At 38.5% G+C, this 20,433-nt stretch overlaps 1 protein-coding gene across 2 annotated transcripts in view; it reads left to right on the forward strand.

The window, feature by feature from the left end:
- dmrt1 (doublesex and mab-3 related transcription factor 1) overlaps positions 1 to 14,768 on the forward strand; it is a 41,990-nt gene extending 27,222 nt beyond the window's left edge. For both annotated transcript variants that reach the window (XM_047381751.1, XM_047381750.1), the window contains exon 5: positions 13,015 to 14,768. In XM_047381751.1, coding sequence (XP_047237707.1) covers positions 13,015 to 13,142 — 128 coding nt within the window. In that variant the 3' untranslated portion in view covers positions 13,143 to 14,768. The remainder of the gene's footprint in view (positions 1 to 13,014) is intronic.
- Positions 14,769 to 20,433: the final 5,665 nt, after the last annotated feature.

Here is a 20,433-nt window from a genome sequence, read left to right on the forward strand (position 1 = left end):
ATTGGGTGAAGCAGGCATTGATTATATGGAACACCATAGAAACAAAACTGATTGTTTTTAATAATGTGAAATCTGTGGGGCTTAACGCTTCTTTTGAACAGACATGAACTCCTAAATGTCTTCTTTCATGAGATTCGGGGCTGTTCTGAAAACATCTGGACCTTCAGCCCCAGAGGTCCAGGTGACAGGTCTAACAAAGCACCTGGGTACCACTGTATTTCGGAGCTAGTACATTCAGTGTGTCTGCATGTACAGGCGTGTGCGAGTGGCATAGAAAACCAATCATCAGCTAACTTAACAATGCATATTGTTAAGTTAAGTTATTGTTAAGGGGGGGGGGTCATAACCCCCTAACCCCCCCAAAAAAATATTCCCTTGGTTCTCAATGTTTCACTTGAGTTGAAGTGATGCATTTCTGGTTGAATTTTTGCACACCTTGACAAGTATTAACACATCTGTATTTCTGCTGCATCCGTTCTTTGCTGGTATCAGTGTAACTTTTTTATACAACAAATCCAGATCTAACTCTGTTTTTTCTTTCCCTGTTTTTGGAGACAAAATCTTTTCTCGTAGTAAAAAATATTATTTCTCCTGTGAAGGACACAAAGGAAGAGCATCAGAGGTACATCATCAACACTCCTGGGGCGATGACACCACCAGCATCAGAAAGCTTCAGACTCCCACGTCTCCCCTTGTAGCGGTGTTTGTTTATCAGCTACAGCTGTCCCTCTGCTGTGAGGGTCCCACGTCAGCTCCCCACCGTGAATCGCCATGCTCCATTACAAGAATAAAACAATCCCAGCGGGTGGTCCCACCTTTTAGTGTCAACTAAGACACCAACCCTCAGCAGAAATCAAATCAATTTACCCGGAAAGCAGGATTTACTTTCAAAGCCTCATGAAGGGTTGCAGGTCCATAACCGTATGTCCCTTTCACATTTTTACAAAGCAGCAGCTTGATTATTAGCAGATCAAACCGTCATCCATCACCAAACTGTTGCTATCACAAAGAGCGTCCTCTTTGTTTATTAAACGTAGTTCGCATTGATCTGAAATGTGCATCCAGCACATGATTCCATGTTATTTCAATCGTTCCTTGGTAGTCTGATTCAGTATCTTCCAGTAAGGCTCCTTTTTCATATCCTGTTTCATTATTACGTCATGCCTTTATGTTAAGTCTAATCATTTTGAGTTTTTTTTCTTTTACCAAATGAAACAATGAAAACTACAGCAACAGGTACAAGTTACTGACAAAGCCAACAGGTGTGTCACACACTGAGACTCTTTGTAACAGCTACAATTGTAAAAAAAAAGCGACAGTTTTACAAATTATAGACCCAATTGAATGGCAACACCCTACAAGTTTGCCACACTTACTTCAACAAATAAAATTACCATCAATTAAAACCAAGTCTTTATTTTCAGCAAAATGCTCAAGCTTACATCTTTTGCTATGGTTTTACTGTTTAATTAATCTTGACTTGTTAGTTTTTGAGAATTAAATGATTAATCTCATTAATCCAAGAAGTTAAAAGGATGTTGCATAAAAACATCTGAATTATGTGGGGTTAGGTAAATTGGTTTGGCGTTATTGTGTTGTTTTCCTTTGGATCAGTCTGAAAATAGGCAGTTTCTGTGATCTCTGAGCCTCCCTTCCCTCCCTTCCTACATGGCTGCCAAGCAGCGCTCTGGCAGATTTATCTCCCTCCCAGGATAAGGCTAATCATTTGGCCAAATACAGAGATCCAAATAACCTTCAACAGTGCCACGCTGTCCTTTCCCCTCCTCTCCTCACATTCTCCTCCTCCTCCCCGCTCCTCATCCTTCCCCCTCGCAGGCCTCGCTGTCTCCGCAAAATTGCCTTCTGGAGTTAGTGAGCGGGAACAGTTAAGATTTACAAACAATGATGAAGCTTGTCATGCGTCTTTCTCCATCCGTCACGGCGGTCCGGGTGGAGCTGTGGGTAGAGCCATCCCGGTGTTCTTCATAAAAGCCAGCTCCCTGTGAAATACGCCCCCGGCCGGCCTGTTTACTGCCCCGCGCTCGTCAGCAGCCCCGGCGCTGTAAATCGCCGGCCGGGAGGTGACAGTGCAGTCCATCAAACTCCCCACCTCCCCGCCCTCTCAACATCTCATCTCACATCGCCTCCCCCCCACCCACTCAGTACAAATATACACATACACAGAGACATCCACAGTGTTTCTCCACAAACAGCCGCCACGCTTCCTCAAGATCCAACCAGGGAAGCTCAGATGAGCTGCCCAACAAGAGTTATGGTGGCTTCAGACTTATAGGTGACATTTTTTTCGTCCTTGTCCTGACAGAATTTAGAAGTTTGCAAGCTCTCAGCACAGCAACTTTTCCTTTCATACTTTTTTACAACCAGATTTACACTACAGTCAGACCTCATGATCGAGCGCCGCTGTACAGGCTATACGTTTGTCTGTGTTGTTATATTGGTGTCAGCGCAACGCGTACTGTAATTTAAATGCAAATCAGATTGTTGAGGTATTGCAGATTTTCATCCTGCTAATCGATAGACCTGTGTGAGCCCATTAAGTTAGAAATCCATTACTATCTTTCTAGATGATATTCTATTGATTTTTCTCTCTTCAATCTATATTCTACTGTACACCAAAGTGAGTTACTGCGTATAAAGTCTGTCGTTTCAGGTTGTCAGCCTCCCCTGAAGAAAAAAAAACAACCCAACTGAGAAGCTGCCGCCAGTATGTTTCTTTGTTTCGTGTATAAAGTGGGTTTTACCTGCTTTCAGATCAGATTACTTTTCACCCATTCACTCTCACAAACCTCCGCCTCACACTCATTTTTAAGATACAACAAAGGCCTCTCACTCTTCTGGATTTATTAAACCTAAACAAATCGGCGACTCACAGCAAAGCGGTGACCTTTTCATAGTAAGCGCTGTTTCATGTCATGTAGCCAGAGTTAATTTCCTTCGTCACTGATAGGTTTAAAACATCACTAACATTTAGCACATCTACTCGCCTGATTCATTACCAGAGGTGAAACTGAAAGAAGTGACCCAGAAGAGTGTTAAAGTGACTTTTTAAAGGATTTTAAAGGGGCCCTTTTTACTATAAGGTATAAAGTCAACATTTCCATGGTGTTTTTAGGAGATCCAGCTTAACTGACCATAACAGTGAAGGTCAGTCAACCCAGGGTTACTGACCTTGTTCAGGTGGAGTTAGAATAAATAAACCAATCACATAAAAGAGGCAGGATAAAAGCTGGTCACAAAAAGAAAAACAACTATTTTGTGAGTAAGTAACTTTATTTAGGTGGCACGGTGGCGCAGTTGGTAGCACTGTTGCCCTGCAGCAAGAAGTAGGGCCCTGTTGCTGTTGTCTGTGCAATTTAATATGCTTATTTATATCTCAGCCAAATCCAGTTAGTTTAAATCCTCTTTCATGTACGTAGATACAAATGGTCAGTCTAGCAGGAGGGAATATTAGAAATGTCTGCAGTCTAGACTCTTATATATATTAAGAGCGTCTCAGTTGATTTGTGACTTTAAGTTATCTTTTAAAAAACTATACAAGTCAGTGGTGAATTTGAACATAAATGTCGATACACAATAAGTAGCAGTATGATGCACAGACGCTCTGGATAAATGCAGACAACTTTTAACAGATGGGCATTTTAATGAAGAAATACAGTTTTTTGTTTTTCAGCTTCTAACAGGACAAACTCTGGGAGTAACCGGTAACAGGTCCAGGTTAGTGAGTGAACCCGCTTCGTGCTGCTTCATAGTAAACGCCATGATCGGATTTTCTTAACGTAGTTTAAAAATGTATATTGTTCACAAGTCTCTATGTAATTAGGTTTGGTGAACACATCTTAACATGTTGCTAAGATTTAGTTCTTTAAACTTAGTTTAGTTTTTTCACATAGTATTTCACTACCACAACAAAGGTAGTCTGGGGGTGCTACAGAACACCAAACATTTATTTTTAATTCAGTCCACTTCTATTTGATTCAAATTAAAATCCAGTTGCAGTCCCAGTTTTTGTAACAAGCTTCCTTGTTTAGTCCATCTTAAAAGTCGGTTAAAAATATTTTTGTTGAATATTTCTAAAAATTACTAATGCAAGCTATTATTGCTATTGCTATTATTAAAGAAACCTTGAAATAACAGCCCTTTGGATGCCTTGGATGTCTCGTTTTAGCGTTTTTCCTGGTCCTTGATTACAGAACAAAACTCCTGAGAGACCTGTCAAATCCTCCTCCCTTGCTTATTGTGCTGCTAAGTGCCCTGATAGCCTCTAGGGCTGTGGATGGGCTAAATACCAGTATAATTGTCTGCTCAGGGCACAAGCACCATAGTAATGTGCTGTACAACACCACTATTAACACAGGCCTGGGGCTGTGGAGACATTAAATGGCCAGGGCTGTTTAGTTTATGTCCCATCATCCTCACTCTCTATTTCTCCTTCTGACTCTCTCTCTCACAAACACGCCGTCCTGGTGGCATGAAATGAAATGAAACCTGGTCCTGCTGACTGCTGTTGAAACCTTCTTCTCCCTGACCTCACCGGGTTCTCAGTATCGATAAGAACATGCAACCAGTGCCTCTTTTAAAGAGTTTTCAATGATTTAGGCTCTTACTTAGGAGGACACTGTGACTGAAAGAGATGAAGCATTTATGGGATTTCATTTATGTAAAATATTTGTCTTTGACTCATTGTAATGAGTTGGTTTTGCAAACTTTGGTAATCTTGCCTTGTTCATACAGCCTTTAATCTTCACAAGAGTTCATTTATAGCATTGTTAGTCTGGGTTTGGGGTGCGTGGTATGATGATAATAGATTAAGAAGGAATTAAACATGCAGAAGATCTGCTAAAGCTGAGAGATCTTGATATCATCTAGATACTTAGGGCCTCTTTAATGATATGCTCATGTTTAATTGGTTGCAAACATAAATAGGAAATCACCAATCACATGGCAGCAACTCATTTTGGCATCTAGACGTGGTGAAGTTCAAACTGATCATCAGGATGGGGAAGATTTAAGTTTGTTGGTGCCAGCCGGGCTGGTATGAGCATTTTAGAAACTGCTGATCTAGTGGGATTCTCACACAGAACCATCTCTAACAGAAAAGCGTTGTGAAAAAAAGGCAATATCCCATCAGTGGCCGCTGTGGGCCAAAAACGCCTTGTTGATGTCAGTTTTCAGAGGAGGATTAGTTTGAGATGATAATAAAGCACCAGTAGCTTAAATACCCACATGCTGCCATCTCTGAAGCAGAATGGCTACAGCAGCAGAAGACCAGACCGGGTGCCACTCAGCTAACAGGAAGACTACACATGAAATATGTTAACGTGGGAAATAATAAGAATGGGGAGCGTTGCCTGTTCTAAAGAGTATCAATTCCAGCTGCAACAATCAGATGGCCGGGTCAGAATTAGGTGAAAACATGAAAGCATTGACCCATCCTGTCTTAGTAAGAGTTCAGGCTGGTGGTGGTGGTCTTATGGTGTGGGGGATAGTTTCTTCACGCACACTGGGCCCCTTAGTACTGTTGGAGTTATCCCTAATCTCCTGCATGCTCGTTTGTTTGGTAAAGCTAAGACCTCCTATACTGTTATTAATAAAAAACAAAGTAATAAAAGAAACACGGAGACTGCAGTCTTTAGATGCCTGTACAGGGAAAAGATCGTCCAAATCCTTCTGAAACTTCCGAAACTTCTGATTACTTCCCCAAGAACAGCAGTCTTTATTCAAAAGTCAGGCGTATACTTGTACATGAAAAAACATAAATTTTAATCGACTGTCTGATTTCATATCTGGAGCTGTCTGACACCCATTCAGCTGACTTTTCGAGACTTCCTGTTTTTCTACTTTTGACCTTTATTTACATATGTAGAAATATAAAAATATCTGTTGTCATTGGGCAAAAGTAAGTCTTACATACAGAAATATGTTCTTGTCGTTAGGCAGAAGATTTACAGAGACACATCCAAAAATATCTTCAGTTACTGGGCAGATGATATCTAAGTCCAACACACACAAATATAAGCCTGTTTGGAGGCCTCTAAATTACACAATACATTTTATTTCACACATTATTAAACATACTTAAGCATAGCCATACCAATCCTATAAGCATAGCATGAATATTTTCCAACAGTACCAACTGAGCACCATTTAAACACCACAGCCTACCCAAGTGTTGTAGATGACCACCTCCATCCTTTAATGACCACAGTGGACTCATCTTCTGATGGTTTTCTTCCAGCAGGACGATGCTCCCTGTAAAACAGCCCAGATCATCACAAACTGGGTTCAGATAGTCCTTTAGACAGAAATGCGTTGATGGAAAATCATTAAGTTCATATGTAAAGAGTTTTTATTTTACAAACCGACTGTTTATGTCTTCTCAGATGAAACAAATGCTGTCTGTTTTTAACTAAATCCACAAATTACAGGAAATTATTCAAATAAATCCACAAAAAAACAGTAAATTATTCAAATAAATCCACAAAAAAACAGTAAATTATTCAAATAATCCCACCAAATTTATATCACCTTATATGAAACTGTATAAATATTTTTATAAATTATTATATTAATTAAAATCTTAAAGGAAAAAGAATCTGTTTACAGTTTAAAATATGAAATTTAAAAAAATAAAAATGGAAAACTGTAATTCAGAAAATCAAAAAGGGCGCTAAATAAGTCAGATCCTGACTGGTTTCATTGTCCTCTTTTATCTTTAGTTTTCTAAATGAACTTTTATGTAGTAAGTGTCCATTTTACCTGAGTGTTGTTGTTTCTGTTTACCCTTCAAATTCAATAATCTTTAATTAAACTGAATGATCTTAGACTAACTTAACTTCAACTGTTCACAGAAGCTTGAAAATTTGATCAAACGGATAAAAACAACATTTCAAGGAGGCCCAATTGCTGCGTTATATTTTTCTTTTAGAGCATACAGGGAAATTCTAATAAAGCTTTCATGAGGATTTTGCTGTGAAAATCCTGGGATTATTGTTGCCAAAAAAATAACATCCGTCCTGCAACCTTATTTCTGTTCATTTAAAGCTGCTGGAAAAGTAATTTTAATATATGGTCTGAAACTCTTCAGATATAATCTTCTGTATGTGATTTGTATTCATTCTCATATAATTTATATGTTATTCTGGATTTAATAGATATTTTTTTCTCAAGATCTTATGAAGCAAGCTTAGTAACCTTTTACCTAAAGGTGCCCATTTATTAACTTCCCTCACGTTGGTTTGAGCAGCCGCTCGGTGTGCACCAATAAGTGATGTTTCCGTGGCAGCTCTCTGACACAGTTGAACGACTTGAATAAACACGTTAGGCAGCTTTAGCACCAGCGAGAAGTGTTCTCCCTTCCAAAGCAATATATTTCACTCTTCCTGTGTCCTTTACTTTGGCATTTTTCTTACGTTGTCGACTCACAATTAATCTCTGCTTTAAAGCGCAATGATAGAAAAGTGACGCAAATATTGATCGGCCGCCTCAGCTCATTATTGCATATCCATAACTCTTCGATGGATCATGTCAGAAAGCCCGACGATAGACTGACAAGCCATTTTGTGAGCTGATGGGGCACAGTAGCCGAAATGGAGATTTAGCGCGGAGACGATGGTGGTGTCACGCCTCTCTGACGGTCATCTTCACTGGGGACAGATTGGTTAACAATGCAGGAGCAAAGGGTGCTCTCTGCTTAATTAGCCTTTGACCTCAACGCTTGATGCCTTCTGTCAAACTGTGTTGGTTCTCCACTCACATCAGCTCCATGGCAAACCAATAATGATCTTTTCAGTGTTTCTTTAAACATCTTAATTGCTTCAAAAGAGGCTCCGTCCTTTTGAACAAGTGTCTCAGTGGCTCTCAGTTTGCGAGATGAGAGTGAGAAATTTATGGGAGATTGAACTGCGCACAGTGAAATGAACAGTCCATAATAATGGCAATGCAAAAGCTTTTATTGACTCTGTTTAGTTCACTGATTAGAGTGTTTGATGTGGCTTAAAATTAGACGTAGCTCAAGCATCAGCTACCAGGCGTGCTGGCAGAGTTCTGGTCTGTTACTTGCTGATTAAAACCAACATTTCATTCAATTTATTAAAACAGATGGGATGGAAGCATTGCTGTGGTTAATGGCAGAAAGTTGTGAGTTTGATTCCAACTTGAGCAGAACTCAGACGCCCATGCTACCTAAATGTTAAGTAGTTTTTAATGGCTCAAACAGAGTTATGTATGTGAAAACTACAGTGCTGTGGAAAACCATTTGCCCCTTTATTTCTTCTGTTTTTGCTTTTTTGTCTCATCTAAATGTTTTAGATCCTCTGACAGATTTTAATATTGTTTTTTATTGACCCTAAAAACAAACTATATACCAAAAGCATTTTTCAAATTATGATTTTATTTATAAAGGGAAATACGGTATCCAAATCAGCCTAGCCTAGTGTGAAAATATAATTTCTACCCTCATTAAATAATGTATTAACTGCAGCTACCCACATTTATTGGTTCAGCTTTAGTAGCCACGGCCAAACCTGATTACTGCCAGAGCTGTAGAATCAAGAAATATCTAAATAGAATCGGCCTGACAACATGAAGTAGGCTGAACGATCTCAAACAGCAACACCTCATGCTCAGATCTAAAGACATGTATTAGCAGTTGAAAAACAAGGTCACTGACATCAGTCTGGGAAGAGTTGCAAGGCTAATTTAAAGCCTGTTGGACTTCATCAAATGACAGTTAATCATTATCCTCAAATAAAGAATAAACTCGGAACACTGGGGAACCTCCCCAGGAGTGGCCAGTCCACCAAAATTACTCCAAGAGGACCTTCATGAAGATCCAGGAGGTTGTGAAGAACAATCAACGACATCTAAAACACTTGCCTCCGTTATAGTCAGACGTCTTGATTCAGCAATAAGAAAGAGACTGAAAAGAAATGGCCTCTATGGGAGAGTTTCAGCACCAAAACCACTACTGACTTAAAAGAACACAAGGCCCATCTCACATTTGCACCCTGTATATCTGGTGTGAAGCTAACACAGCGTTTCAGAAAACGAGGTGGTAGTGTGATGGTCTGGGGCTGCTTTGCTTCTTTAGAACATGGATGACTTGTTATAATTAATTTAACCATGAACTCTGACGAAGGTCCTGAGGCAGAACCACTTCGTAACACTAGGGTTATGCAACTGGGACACTTCACAACATAGATGGCATCATAAGAAAGGAACATTATATGGAAATGATGAAGGAACGTCTCAAGACATCAGACGGGTCTTCCAAAAGGACATTAGGCAAACAGCCTAAATAGCTACAGGGTGGCAACAAACTCATTGTTTTAGAGTGGCCATGACAAAGCCTTTTCAAAACAATATGGAAGAAATAGCTCTTATAATTCTCCCATTTAGCAAATAGAAATAATTTTGTTAATCCTAACAGACTCAAAGTTCAGTCTGGTTTGTTGTCAGTTTTTTTTTTTAACGCAGTCTGTGTAAGTACGTGGCTTCACTGATATGTTTTAAATAGTCAAAGTTGTCTGTGAGGCTGCTGCCATTCACATTTCCCCTGCTTTGATCCACAAAAGGCAAATGTGGCTATTAAAATTACATTTAATAAGGACTGATTTTAAAGCACTTACAATCCCGACTCTGTTCCAGATTATTATCTGACTAAACTAAAGTCCACCTCTGTGCCATTATTTTTATCTACACTTGCCTCCATGGTCACAGAGAAAAGGCTGGAGGCCGTATTGAAACTGTTGGACTTGAAGCATTAGAAGTCATAGGAAAAAGTCAGATTTGATTAGTGATATTTAAACTGCAGGGTGAAAGTCTGCAGTGTGAACATCAGCTGAGTGTTTTCAGTGCTCAGTGTTTAAAGCCCACCCGCCTGTCTGCTCTTTGACTGAGTTTTCTGGGCCATTAAGTCCTGCTGCTGGTCCGATCTGATGATGAGCAGCCAGACACCCGTGTCGTTCCCAGAGAGGGGAGCGTCCATCTTTACAAGGGTCGTCCGCAGATGGACGTGCATAGGTCCGACTTTCAAACGGTCCATGGCCAATATTTTATTTTATTTTTTTAGACACAGCTCGTATCATTTTAATGGTTGCCATTTAATCTCAAGGCAACCTTGTCATGTGGCAGGCAACCCTTCATTCTTCCGATTTAATTTTTTTTCCCTTCATAACAGCCTCACTAAATGCTGCTGGCCCTGAACCCCTCTGACACATTCAGACAGGTGATCCTTGGTGCTAGAAAAAGGGAGCAATGATTCTTCAATATTTTTCTTGTCTCATCCAAAGAGGCTTCTTGTTTCAGAATGCTCCAACATTCAGACAGACATTTGCTGCAGGCATCCTGCAGCTACTCTGATTTAATCTAAATTATGCTCACTTAATTGCTAATAGATTTTTTTTATAGCTAAAATCACATTTACAATGTGATATTTCTAACGTGCAAGCTGTGTCTTAATGAATGATAACACTACTGAAATATTCAGTAGTGATTTAATTACAGTGACAGGCAGATTTTTGTGTGTGAATGTTTACTTAAGAGTTATCTTCTTCGATCAGTATGGGTGATGAGTGTGAAGTATGAAAGCCACAGAGAGAGCTTATCCTCTCTGGATCAGGCTGAATTACCATCTCCTCTCACATCTGGGCTTTTGTTCCCCCCTTTCTTTTGGCAGCAGCAGAAATGATTGCACCTTCATTAAAACCCTCCCTCCTTTTCTCAACAGGACAAGTGGGAGGTTAAAAAAGCTTCCTTTTGTTACTCCACACAAAGACAGTTTAATAGTTTAGAAATCTTATATATAGTGCTGAGTGACTGAGAAAAGGGCAAAAGTTCATTTGAGAAAAGCAGAACTTTCTCTGGTAAGTCTGTCTTGTTACAAATTGCCTACAACATCCAAACCTTTTCACAATCAGGATTGTACTGAACAGTTTTATTCCTCTTGGTAGTAAAGTCTTTTGATGAATTATGGTAATAAATAAAAATAGATACACTCAAACTAATTTTCCAAAGATTTTATATGAACATTTTTCATTAAACTCTGGTTCCAGTTGACTTGTTTGGGCCGGTTGACTCATAAAGTCAGATTATGACGCCTGATCAAACAAAAAACACTACAACAGATGGAGACATGATTTATTTGTGTTACAGAACCACATTTCCTCACAGCAGACTATGAATAGATTATAGAAAATGACTTGAAATCATCGGTTGTCAGAGCAGGTAAAAAAGATTCCCCTGGCAGGTAGAAATAGTAAAAACATTCTATGGCGTCTTTTGATGCCTGAAAAAGTTTGGTATGAATTGACAGCACTGCAAAAGATAGATACAGTTGTACATGCAGATACAACAGCTAACAGCCAGCTGACAACCAGAGCAGTTAGTTCGACTGCTAATTGAGAACAAGGATTTCTGCTGTTTCAGTGGTTCGGCATTAATTACACAGCAGATCAGAGGATAGCCGAGAACATGTGTTGTGATTTAACGTCCCTGCTGAAACTAACACGTCCGCTTGGTTTCAGCCTTTAATTACATCGTAGATTTCCTGCTGATGAACAGAGGCAGAATTAACAGTGTGGAGGCTAATTCACAGCTGCCCTCCGCACCAACCTGCTGTTAGTGCTGTACAAATAGACCGCTGAGGAATGAAAGCTACACGAACATTAGTATTAACGATCGAGCTGTCAGTTCTGAGCTGGTGACAAACTGCAGACGAGCAGAAATTGGAGTCTGAAAACCAATCAGGAAGTTAATGAGGAGAAAAATTACTCGTCTTTTCCTCCCCACCTCTGCTGAGGAGAGGAGAGCAAGAGAGACCTTTGAAAATGCTACTACATTTGAATGGACGTCATTTGTGTCATCTGGCAGGGATCCTCAAAGATAAAGATTATAGATTACATTTATATATTCTGTGGGATGAAAAAGACATTTTACACAATTTCCTTCACTCCAGAGATAATGTAATGATTTTAAAAAACGTAAAAATATTCAAACAAGCACCACCAACAAACAGGTTTAGCGAACTCTTATAAATAATGGTAGCCATAGAGTACACACCAAAACATACGGTGTTTAAAGAGCACTTGTCATAGACATAGAATAACAAGGTGCTTTACAACGAAGAGCATCGCCATCAAAATCCCTTTCCTGAATAAAAGTTAAATAATGTAGGGAAAGAGGCAGCATGTTCCACAGCTCGTACCCCCTCTGGTCCTAAAGCTTACGGGGGAACAACTAATAGCCTCTAACTGGAGGGCCTCAACATACAGACAGGGATGTCAGGTGGGATCAGATTACAGATGTGCTACACAAGGAGTCAATGGAGGAGTAGAGTTAATGGAACTCAGAGACTTTAAATGAACAGTATTTTTTTATTCTGTCATTGTTCTCTTGTGCTTCGGTTCTCTTTGGTTTATAGTCTTTGTCCTGTGTTTTATAATTAGTAAATCATTTTGTGCTGTTTAGTTAGGTTATCTGTTCCCTATGTGTTGAGCGTCATTCCCCAGACAATCTTATCACTTCACTCTAGCGCCCTGCTTCGCCCCTCAACTCCACCGTGTTACCAATCACCTGCTGCTTGGTCAGCAATCACCACCACAGCTTAAATACCTCCCAGTTTAGTCAGCTCTTTGCCAGATCCGTCTGTTAGTTTCTGGCCATAATGTTCAGAGTTCTGTGCTCTGTTTTTGTTGTTATCTATTTTATTTTTAATAAATTACTATTTGGGTCCTGCCAAAAAAAAAAAAAAACACACCAGTGCTGGGTTTCTGATGTTCGTCATCAAGGATTTGTTCTGTAGTTCCTGTCTGAAAATCAAAATCCATCCATCCATCCATCCATCCATCCATCCATCCATCCATCCATCCATCCATCCATCCATCCATCCATTCATTTGAATTTATACTGATGATGATAGAAAAATGGAAATTGTTTAGGAAGTATGGAAGTGAACTGTGACTCTAAATCTTAGAAGCCTCCGTTTTGTCCCTGCAGCCTTTTCACCCACCAGTTACGACTCCACCATGACCTGCCGGTCCATCAGCTCTCTGGTAACATCTGACGACAAGGAGTGTGAGGTCGACAGCCAGACGGCCAACTTCACTGTCGACTCCAGCAACTAAAAGAAGAAGAGGAAGGTCACGTTAAGTTCTCCTCTGAACTGAAAACTGTAATCTGCTGGAGGAACAGTTCAGTATTTAATGCAGGTTTTATTACTAAAAGTTGTTTGGACTTTGCCAAGACGATCTGAAAACGGGCTTCTTTTTTTTCTCCTTATTTTAAAAAATCTACTGAATTAGATTACTGAAACAAAAAATATAAACATACACAAAGTACAGTACAATCAAAGGTTTACACACCCGCTGTGCTTTGATCAATCATTTCAAGATGTTTCTCACCTTGCATCAGAATATATTTGTACAATTCGAATAAACACATTTGTTACAGGGAAAAAAAGCTCAAAACTTAAAAAACCGCAATAACTGACATAAGTGTGTACACTCTTAAACTGGTATCATCGATGATACTGAATCTGGATAACCAGAAATAAAGTTTTGCTTTCCTACTAGGGTTCTCCTGACATTTGCTCGTTTGCATCATTTAGCTGAAACTAAATTTTACAGAGAGGTTAAAAGGGATCAAATTATCTCATTGTACGAAGGTATCAGTCAGGAGAAGGGGACAAATATGAGACAGCTTCATATGTACACCATGACACAGGGAAGGGAAGAGCAACTGAAGCATTAGTGTGAAAAATCTGAAATTTGTCCAAAATAAATGATAAATAGTTCCAAATACGGTCACTTTGACCTGAAGCCTTCAGGTGTCGGCTAGATAGTTGAAGATGAAGGTGGATTTAATTTTTGGACATCACATTGAGTCTAATTAAACGTTTAAACCAACAGAAGAATCAATTCATGAGAGTGTTGGAATGGCCTAGTGAAAGTCCAGAACTAAGTTCTACCGAAAATCTTTAGGGTCATCTAAAGAGGGCTGTGGACTAGAGAACTTCTCCCACTCAATCAGAGTGGGAGAAGTTTGGCAAGGCTGATCAGACAAATATGGTCTGGTCAGGACACGGGAAGCTGCAAAACCTAAATTAAAGGCTGCTTCATCAAAGTATCAGTCACAGGGTGTACACACAGCTTTACCCCTCTAACAGATTTGTTTTTCCGTTGAATTGTACCGGACACACTCTACATTAGAAAAAGTTTTGTTTGTTTATCATGGTCTCATTTTTTACATACAAAACCTGTCATTTTAAAAGTGGTGTGCGGACTTAAGGGTCACTGTAAAGGTCAAGTTTAGAGTTTTTGACAAACTAGATATTTTTGACAAAACCTGGTGCTGAATCTCTGGAATCAAGTTTTTTTTTAATCTGAGAAATTAAATTTGGACTATAAATAATGCAATTTATAATTTATTATCAGTTTTGTCTTTGATCCAATCTAATACATGTTCTTTCTGCTATCTTAAGAAACATTTCAATTTATTTTCATTTAATAAACTAGATTTGCCGTTAATTGCTGGGAATAGGGTTAGAGATGGGAGGAGGAGGGATCTTTTGGTTGTAATCTGCAAATTGGCCACTAGATGCCGCTTAATTCTACTGTACCCACTGCATCTGTTGTATATTGTTCTATTCACTAATGTTTTTCTAATCAGACATATACAAACTGTGTTGTAGTGATGACATTGTTACTCAGTGACATAATCGCATCAGGTGCAAATAAATCTCATTTATCTCATATCTGTGAAATTCTTTTAAATGTTTTAACAAAAAAAAAAAAACATTTTTCCTGAACAGCAGCAGGATAAAGGATCAAAAACTGTCTAAGTTGGTTTTCTGGTTTGTCTCCAGGTTAAAGTTTATTGCAGATTGTTTGCTGGCAGATAAAAAAACAGCAGAGGCAGGTTAGACATAAATCACATTCCCCTTCGCTCTGCAGGCACATGATGAGCACCGGCTTCTTATTTATGGCGTCATTTATACCACAGGATTTGCATGTGTATTGTATATTTAACCCTTCACAGCACGCCGGTTATTGTTTACAATTTTTTACCCACTTTGGGATGACCTTGTAGAGTGAGCAGAAGCATCCCTCTGTAACAGAACATTTATGGAGAAACATTTCATGATTTTAGTCTCTGGAAATCTTTGGAAAATATATTTAGGTTCTAGAAAGAAAGAATCTTTGTTTAATTTTAGCAAATCAGTTTTTTTTAGCAAACTGTTTGCCACTTTACTACTAATAAAGAGGCTTGGCACCCTTGCTAGTTTATTAGTGTGTTTAAAGCCCTGAAATAAATGAATCTTTTACTGCAGTGATATAATTTCACACTAATAATTCTAACCTTAAAACTTCCATTTCAACAACAGTTTGCACAAATATTGTCAACCCTGTCATTAATGCGTTCTTCAATCACTGTTTGTCCAACCTTTAGTGCTCTCCTATAATGTTTCCCAGGGTTGGAGCATACAGAGGGAGGGATCTTTGATTATTCATCACTCTACAGTCTCTAGATTATGTCTGGGATTATGATGGCCTTGGAATAAGGTTGTTTTTTTTATCTGGTGAACTATTTGTCATTTGATTTGACCAACTGTAGTTTTCTGGCTGGGGTCACTAGGGTTTTCTTAAACCTTTCTTGGTATTTCAATGAGTTTATGATGCAATGTACTCTCACCAGGTTCCCAGTGCCTTTGGAAGAGAAACAGGCCCACAGCATCAGGGGTCCTCCCCGTACTTAAAAGAGGGTATGATGTTCTTTTCCACATATCAATCTTTTTACACCAAACCCACCTGGAGTGTTTGTAGCTGAAAAGCTCTAAGCTTCCAGTTGAAGTTCCAGTAGAGATTAGAAAACTCCACATTTACGTTTGTGATTGTCGGACAGAAAAGGCTTTTTTTCCCAGCATGATTCCTAAACAACCAGCTGGCATGTAGATAGCATCTGATGAATGGTATGGAGATAAACTGGCTAAACGGCTTAGCCTCTAGCTGTGTTCCTTTAGTACCTACTACTCGACTGTACGGGTCGTTTTCCTTTACAAATGAGTACCACCTCAATGTTGGTGGGGTTCGAAATGTATCGTGACAGGATTTGTATGCGAAACAAATCCATACTCATCCAAGTCTTTGGCCTTGAAATGACTGGAGTATTTATGCTCTTAGATCTCCAATGTTGATTCCTTGATCAAATGGCTTTTAATGCCAGATCTATTATTGGTACCCCTATCATTACAATTTTTCATCATTATGATTAGTATTACTCTTTCTTTTTCCTCCATAATGGTTGTCAGGACCTCTAGAAAGGCAGGGTATAGTCTACTATGTAATATTTGAGAAGAGTTGTGATTATTTCTTTTTATTTCTTTATCTTTTATTTTTTTTAAGGAGTTAATTTTCTAATTATGCGAGCCTTTTGCATGGGTCAGCACTGGTTACTTTTGATATACAGTAAGGACACGTTTTCCCAATAGCAAAGGAGAGAGCTTTGCAATATAATACATTATAACTGATTAATGTGGAAAGTAACGTATGAATTTAAAAATGCCTTAGTGGCATTGATTTTAAAGGGACTGTTGGGGTACCAACAGTGGAGCCACTGGTTATTTAGTTTAAAACAATTATTTCCTGTCTAAATAAATGTACTCAGATTAAAGGATGGGTTTCTGCCAGATTTTCAGTGAGAATATGCTGCTGGATTAGAAGAGGAACTCCACATCTTAACGAGGGTAAAGGGTAAAATTCAGCAGATCTGAAAAGCAGAGCTGAAAGTGGCAAACTCATTGATTTCCAAATGATGAAGTATTCTCGCAAAGTTTTTTTTTCTGGGTTACCTTAAAAGGAAAATCTGAGAGCAGTCTTTGTGGAGCTAACTGGACCTCTGCTTTTCCAGTCCAAATTTATCGGGATTCACTTCCAACACTTTTACTTGTGCTTGCGTTTGAATAAGGCATCCACAGACGTAATTTGATGTTTATGTTGCTACATGTTTTAGTGGAATAAAAGTCCTGTAAAGTGATGAAGTGTAAATGTGAAGTTGTCGTGGGGACAATATAAAGCAGACAAAGAAAATTACTTGTGTTTTCTTTTCCAGCACAATGTTGGAACATTCATTGGATTCTGCCCCATCTGTTGTAATCAATAACATGACCGTCTTGCTTTTTTATGAAACGCACTTACTCTTAATTTCATCCACCAGTGGTTTTAGAGAGAAGAATGTGGAGTTACCTATAAGGCTTTGACATTATAAATCACCTCTTGAGACCAGATTGTACGGCAGTATCGATTGGTCCTGATATATCACTGAAATTTACTGTCACTTCTGTTTTCAATTAAAGATACAATCAGTCAGATAATGACTTAATTGGATTTCACAGAAGATTGAGCTTTATCGCCGTGTGCTTTACGAGTTTAGTTAAGGAAGGCCATTTTATCACGGCTGCCGCTGAGTTGTCCTTCTGTAGCTGCCGGCCCGTGTACAGCGGCGGGAAGAAAATGTCACAGGGTCGCTTTTCCTTGAGCTGCCTCGGCCTCCATGAATCACGCCCTCCAATAATAGATAAAATCTGCTGGGATCCTGCAGTGACAGCGCCGGCTGGAATGATGGCGGCTCGTTACCGACAGGAGGTCTGTAAAGCTAAGAGGTGAAGGAGGAAATTTTAAAAAAGCTGTGGATGTTCAGTGAAGGATAAACTCTAATCTCTGTGATCTCAGTAAATTTAATTTTAGCTTTATAGAAATTCTGAGAAAGATGTTTAGAAAGAAAGTGGGATGTATGCAGAGAACTGTCTTTTATAACAGAATTAGATATAAAATCTGCTTTTTTTCTTCATATTTGCAAGAAATGTTTAAATTACTCTTCATTGCTTTATATTTTTCTTCCTCTTAACAGCTCACTAGGTTTTCTGTTGGACTTTGGCTGCTTTTTCACTCATTTGTGGTGAAGTAACAGGCTATTTTCTCAGAAATGTTTTTTGTTTAAAAAGAACTGGACTCTGACTTTAGGGTTTGTTGACTAATAACAACCAGATTCAGCTAAGAACTAGTTTTAAATAGGATCTTTAGGCACTTTGTTACCAGCAAACTTTCACAATTTCTTCCCTAAAACCACAGAACACAATTTGGCTGTCAGGATCCAGTCATTTAGGACCAACAAAGTCATACAGTGAATGGATCAGCTGGAGGAAGAGGCATCTGCTGTAGACGGATCTGTAAGGCCCGATATGTCTTGGTTTCAGCCTCCCCTCGCCAACTCTCCTCATAATGTTAAAGACACTTTCAGGTACAAAGACCGGACTGAAAAGGTCAAAAGTCAAAGAAAATCTTCCAGAGACGTTCAGAAAGTTTTAAGAACTAGATCTGGACCACTTTACCAGGAAGTCGTACTACTTGAAACCTTTTACTGCATTTTCTTTTTTCCTCCATTACTTCTTTAGAAGTGCAGATCAATCAACTCTACATGTTTATGATTTAAGGTTAACATACAGGTTTTCTAAAATCAAGTGAAATTACATTTAGGAGTTCTCTCTGTCTTCACAAAGAGTTACATATTCATCATCTCAGGAAGGATAATTTCATTCAATATTTCCCCAAGATTTAGTCTGGCATGTTTAGGGTGTTTTTCTTAGGAATGAGTAACATTTCTGCTCATTTTTGTCAGTTTTGAAGATGTTAAATAAAGATTACTGTGTCATAAAGAGGACTCAACTTGCCTTGATCAGCCTTTAAGGGTAAAATCCACACTTATATTTTACTCTTTACCCTGAATTTGAACATTAAAAACTGATGTTTAGTTTGGTGTTTATTATAATTACCTCATGCATAAGCTTGAAGTAAAATTACCACCACATTAATAATTTAATATAATTAAATCTAAGCTAAAGTTTCCTTCATACCAGCACAGATATAAGCAGCTTCAACCACTAAGTTGTTGATAAAAACCTAAGAATTAAATGAAATTGTACTTGTTTTCTTAGGACCTATTGCTGTTTTTTTCCTATATATTTTCATCTAGTTTTATTGTACTTTTTTTTCTTTAATTATATGAAATTAAATTGACATAATGTTTAATAGTACTTATCGTAAATTTGTTTATTTTTGGAAAGACATAGAGGAAAATTTATAATACATTTAATTTATACTTGATGAGTTTTAATGTATAAATATAATTTAAAATAAAGCACAGCAGATAAATTCATGCTAGTTGAACTAATAATTTATTGTAATTAATTGTATTCTTACAAGTGTTCTTTTACTTTTTCTTCTGCCAGAAACAGATTTTTTCCTCATATTCTGCAGCTTTGGTCCAACAGAAACTAAATCCTGTTCAGCATGAGAGTTATAGTCATATAAGCAGAAAAACCTCATGCCAACTGTGAGGAATGATGGTGGAGGCATGATGATTTGGTTTGTTTTAGCAACACCATTTGATTTCTTCACTGCGTGTTAATCAGGACTCTCTGAAAGCCGGAAGTGATTCTTTTACAATATTTTTTTCACATTTCTTTGTGGGCTCGCTTATTCAAAGCACCATAACTGCTGTTTAAGGTTGATTTCCAGCCAAAATTTTTCTTTTTCTTTAAATATCTTGACTTTAAATATTCTTCTGTAGAAGTGTGTGTTGTCACTTGTTCCCCTCAGTTCCTATCAAGCACAAGTACAATAAGTAAATGGACTCGACTAAAAAGTGTTATTTTCTTGTACTTCATAGTTTTCCCTGATGAAGAAGTTTTGTTTGTGCCTTTTTGAAGATTTGATTCACCATATTTTCCTAACAAACACCCAGTTTGGCACATGCCAAAGCACACCATTATCAAGGTGTGTTTTTACCATATATATTAAATGAGTTTGCTACTAACAGAAATAACTCATAAATTTCAAGCAGGAATTCAACTAAGATTACTAAATAAAAACTTACAAGCAAGTTACAGACTCTGATGATCATCAGTGGACTTTGTTTTTCTCCAGTGAGACTAGAGGCTGACTGACCCCTCTCTAATTTAGGTGTCAGCCCAGTTCTTCTGAATGAGCTCTGTGTCCCGCCTCCCCCGGGGGAAGCTTAAATCAGCCTCTCTGTGACAGAACCTCTGAGTGGCTGGAACGCCCCCAATCAGCACCTCATAATGAGCGCGCTCAGCAGAGGTCGGGTCCTGCTCCAGCTCGGAGGAGGGGACACAGGCTGAATCACCTCCTAAACTGACCTTGTGTCATTAAAACACAATGACTGTCAGGACTTCTCTTCATATTGGAAAACAAAACTGTGAATTAGTATTTATATGAATGTCGAAACACCAGTTATTTGTAGCTTTAACACAAATCAGAAATCTGCAGATAGATTTTAAACTATTAGTTTTAGTTTATACTGAGAACTTAAAATACATGCATTATATTATAAACCAGGAAG

Source organism: Girardinichthys multiradiatus, chromosome 12 (genome assembly GCF_021462225.1).
Source record: "Girardinichthys multiradiatus isolate DD_20200921_A chromosome 12, DD_fGirMul_XY1, whole genome shotgun sequence".
Taxonomy (NCBI): domain Eukaryota; kingdom Metazoa; phylum Chordata; class Actinopteri; order Cyprinodontiformes; family Goodeidae; genus Girardinichthys; species Girardinichthys multiradiatus.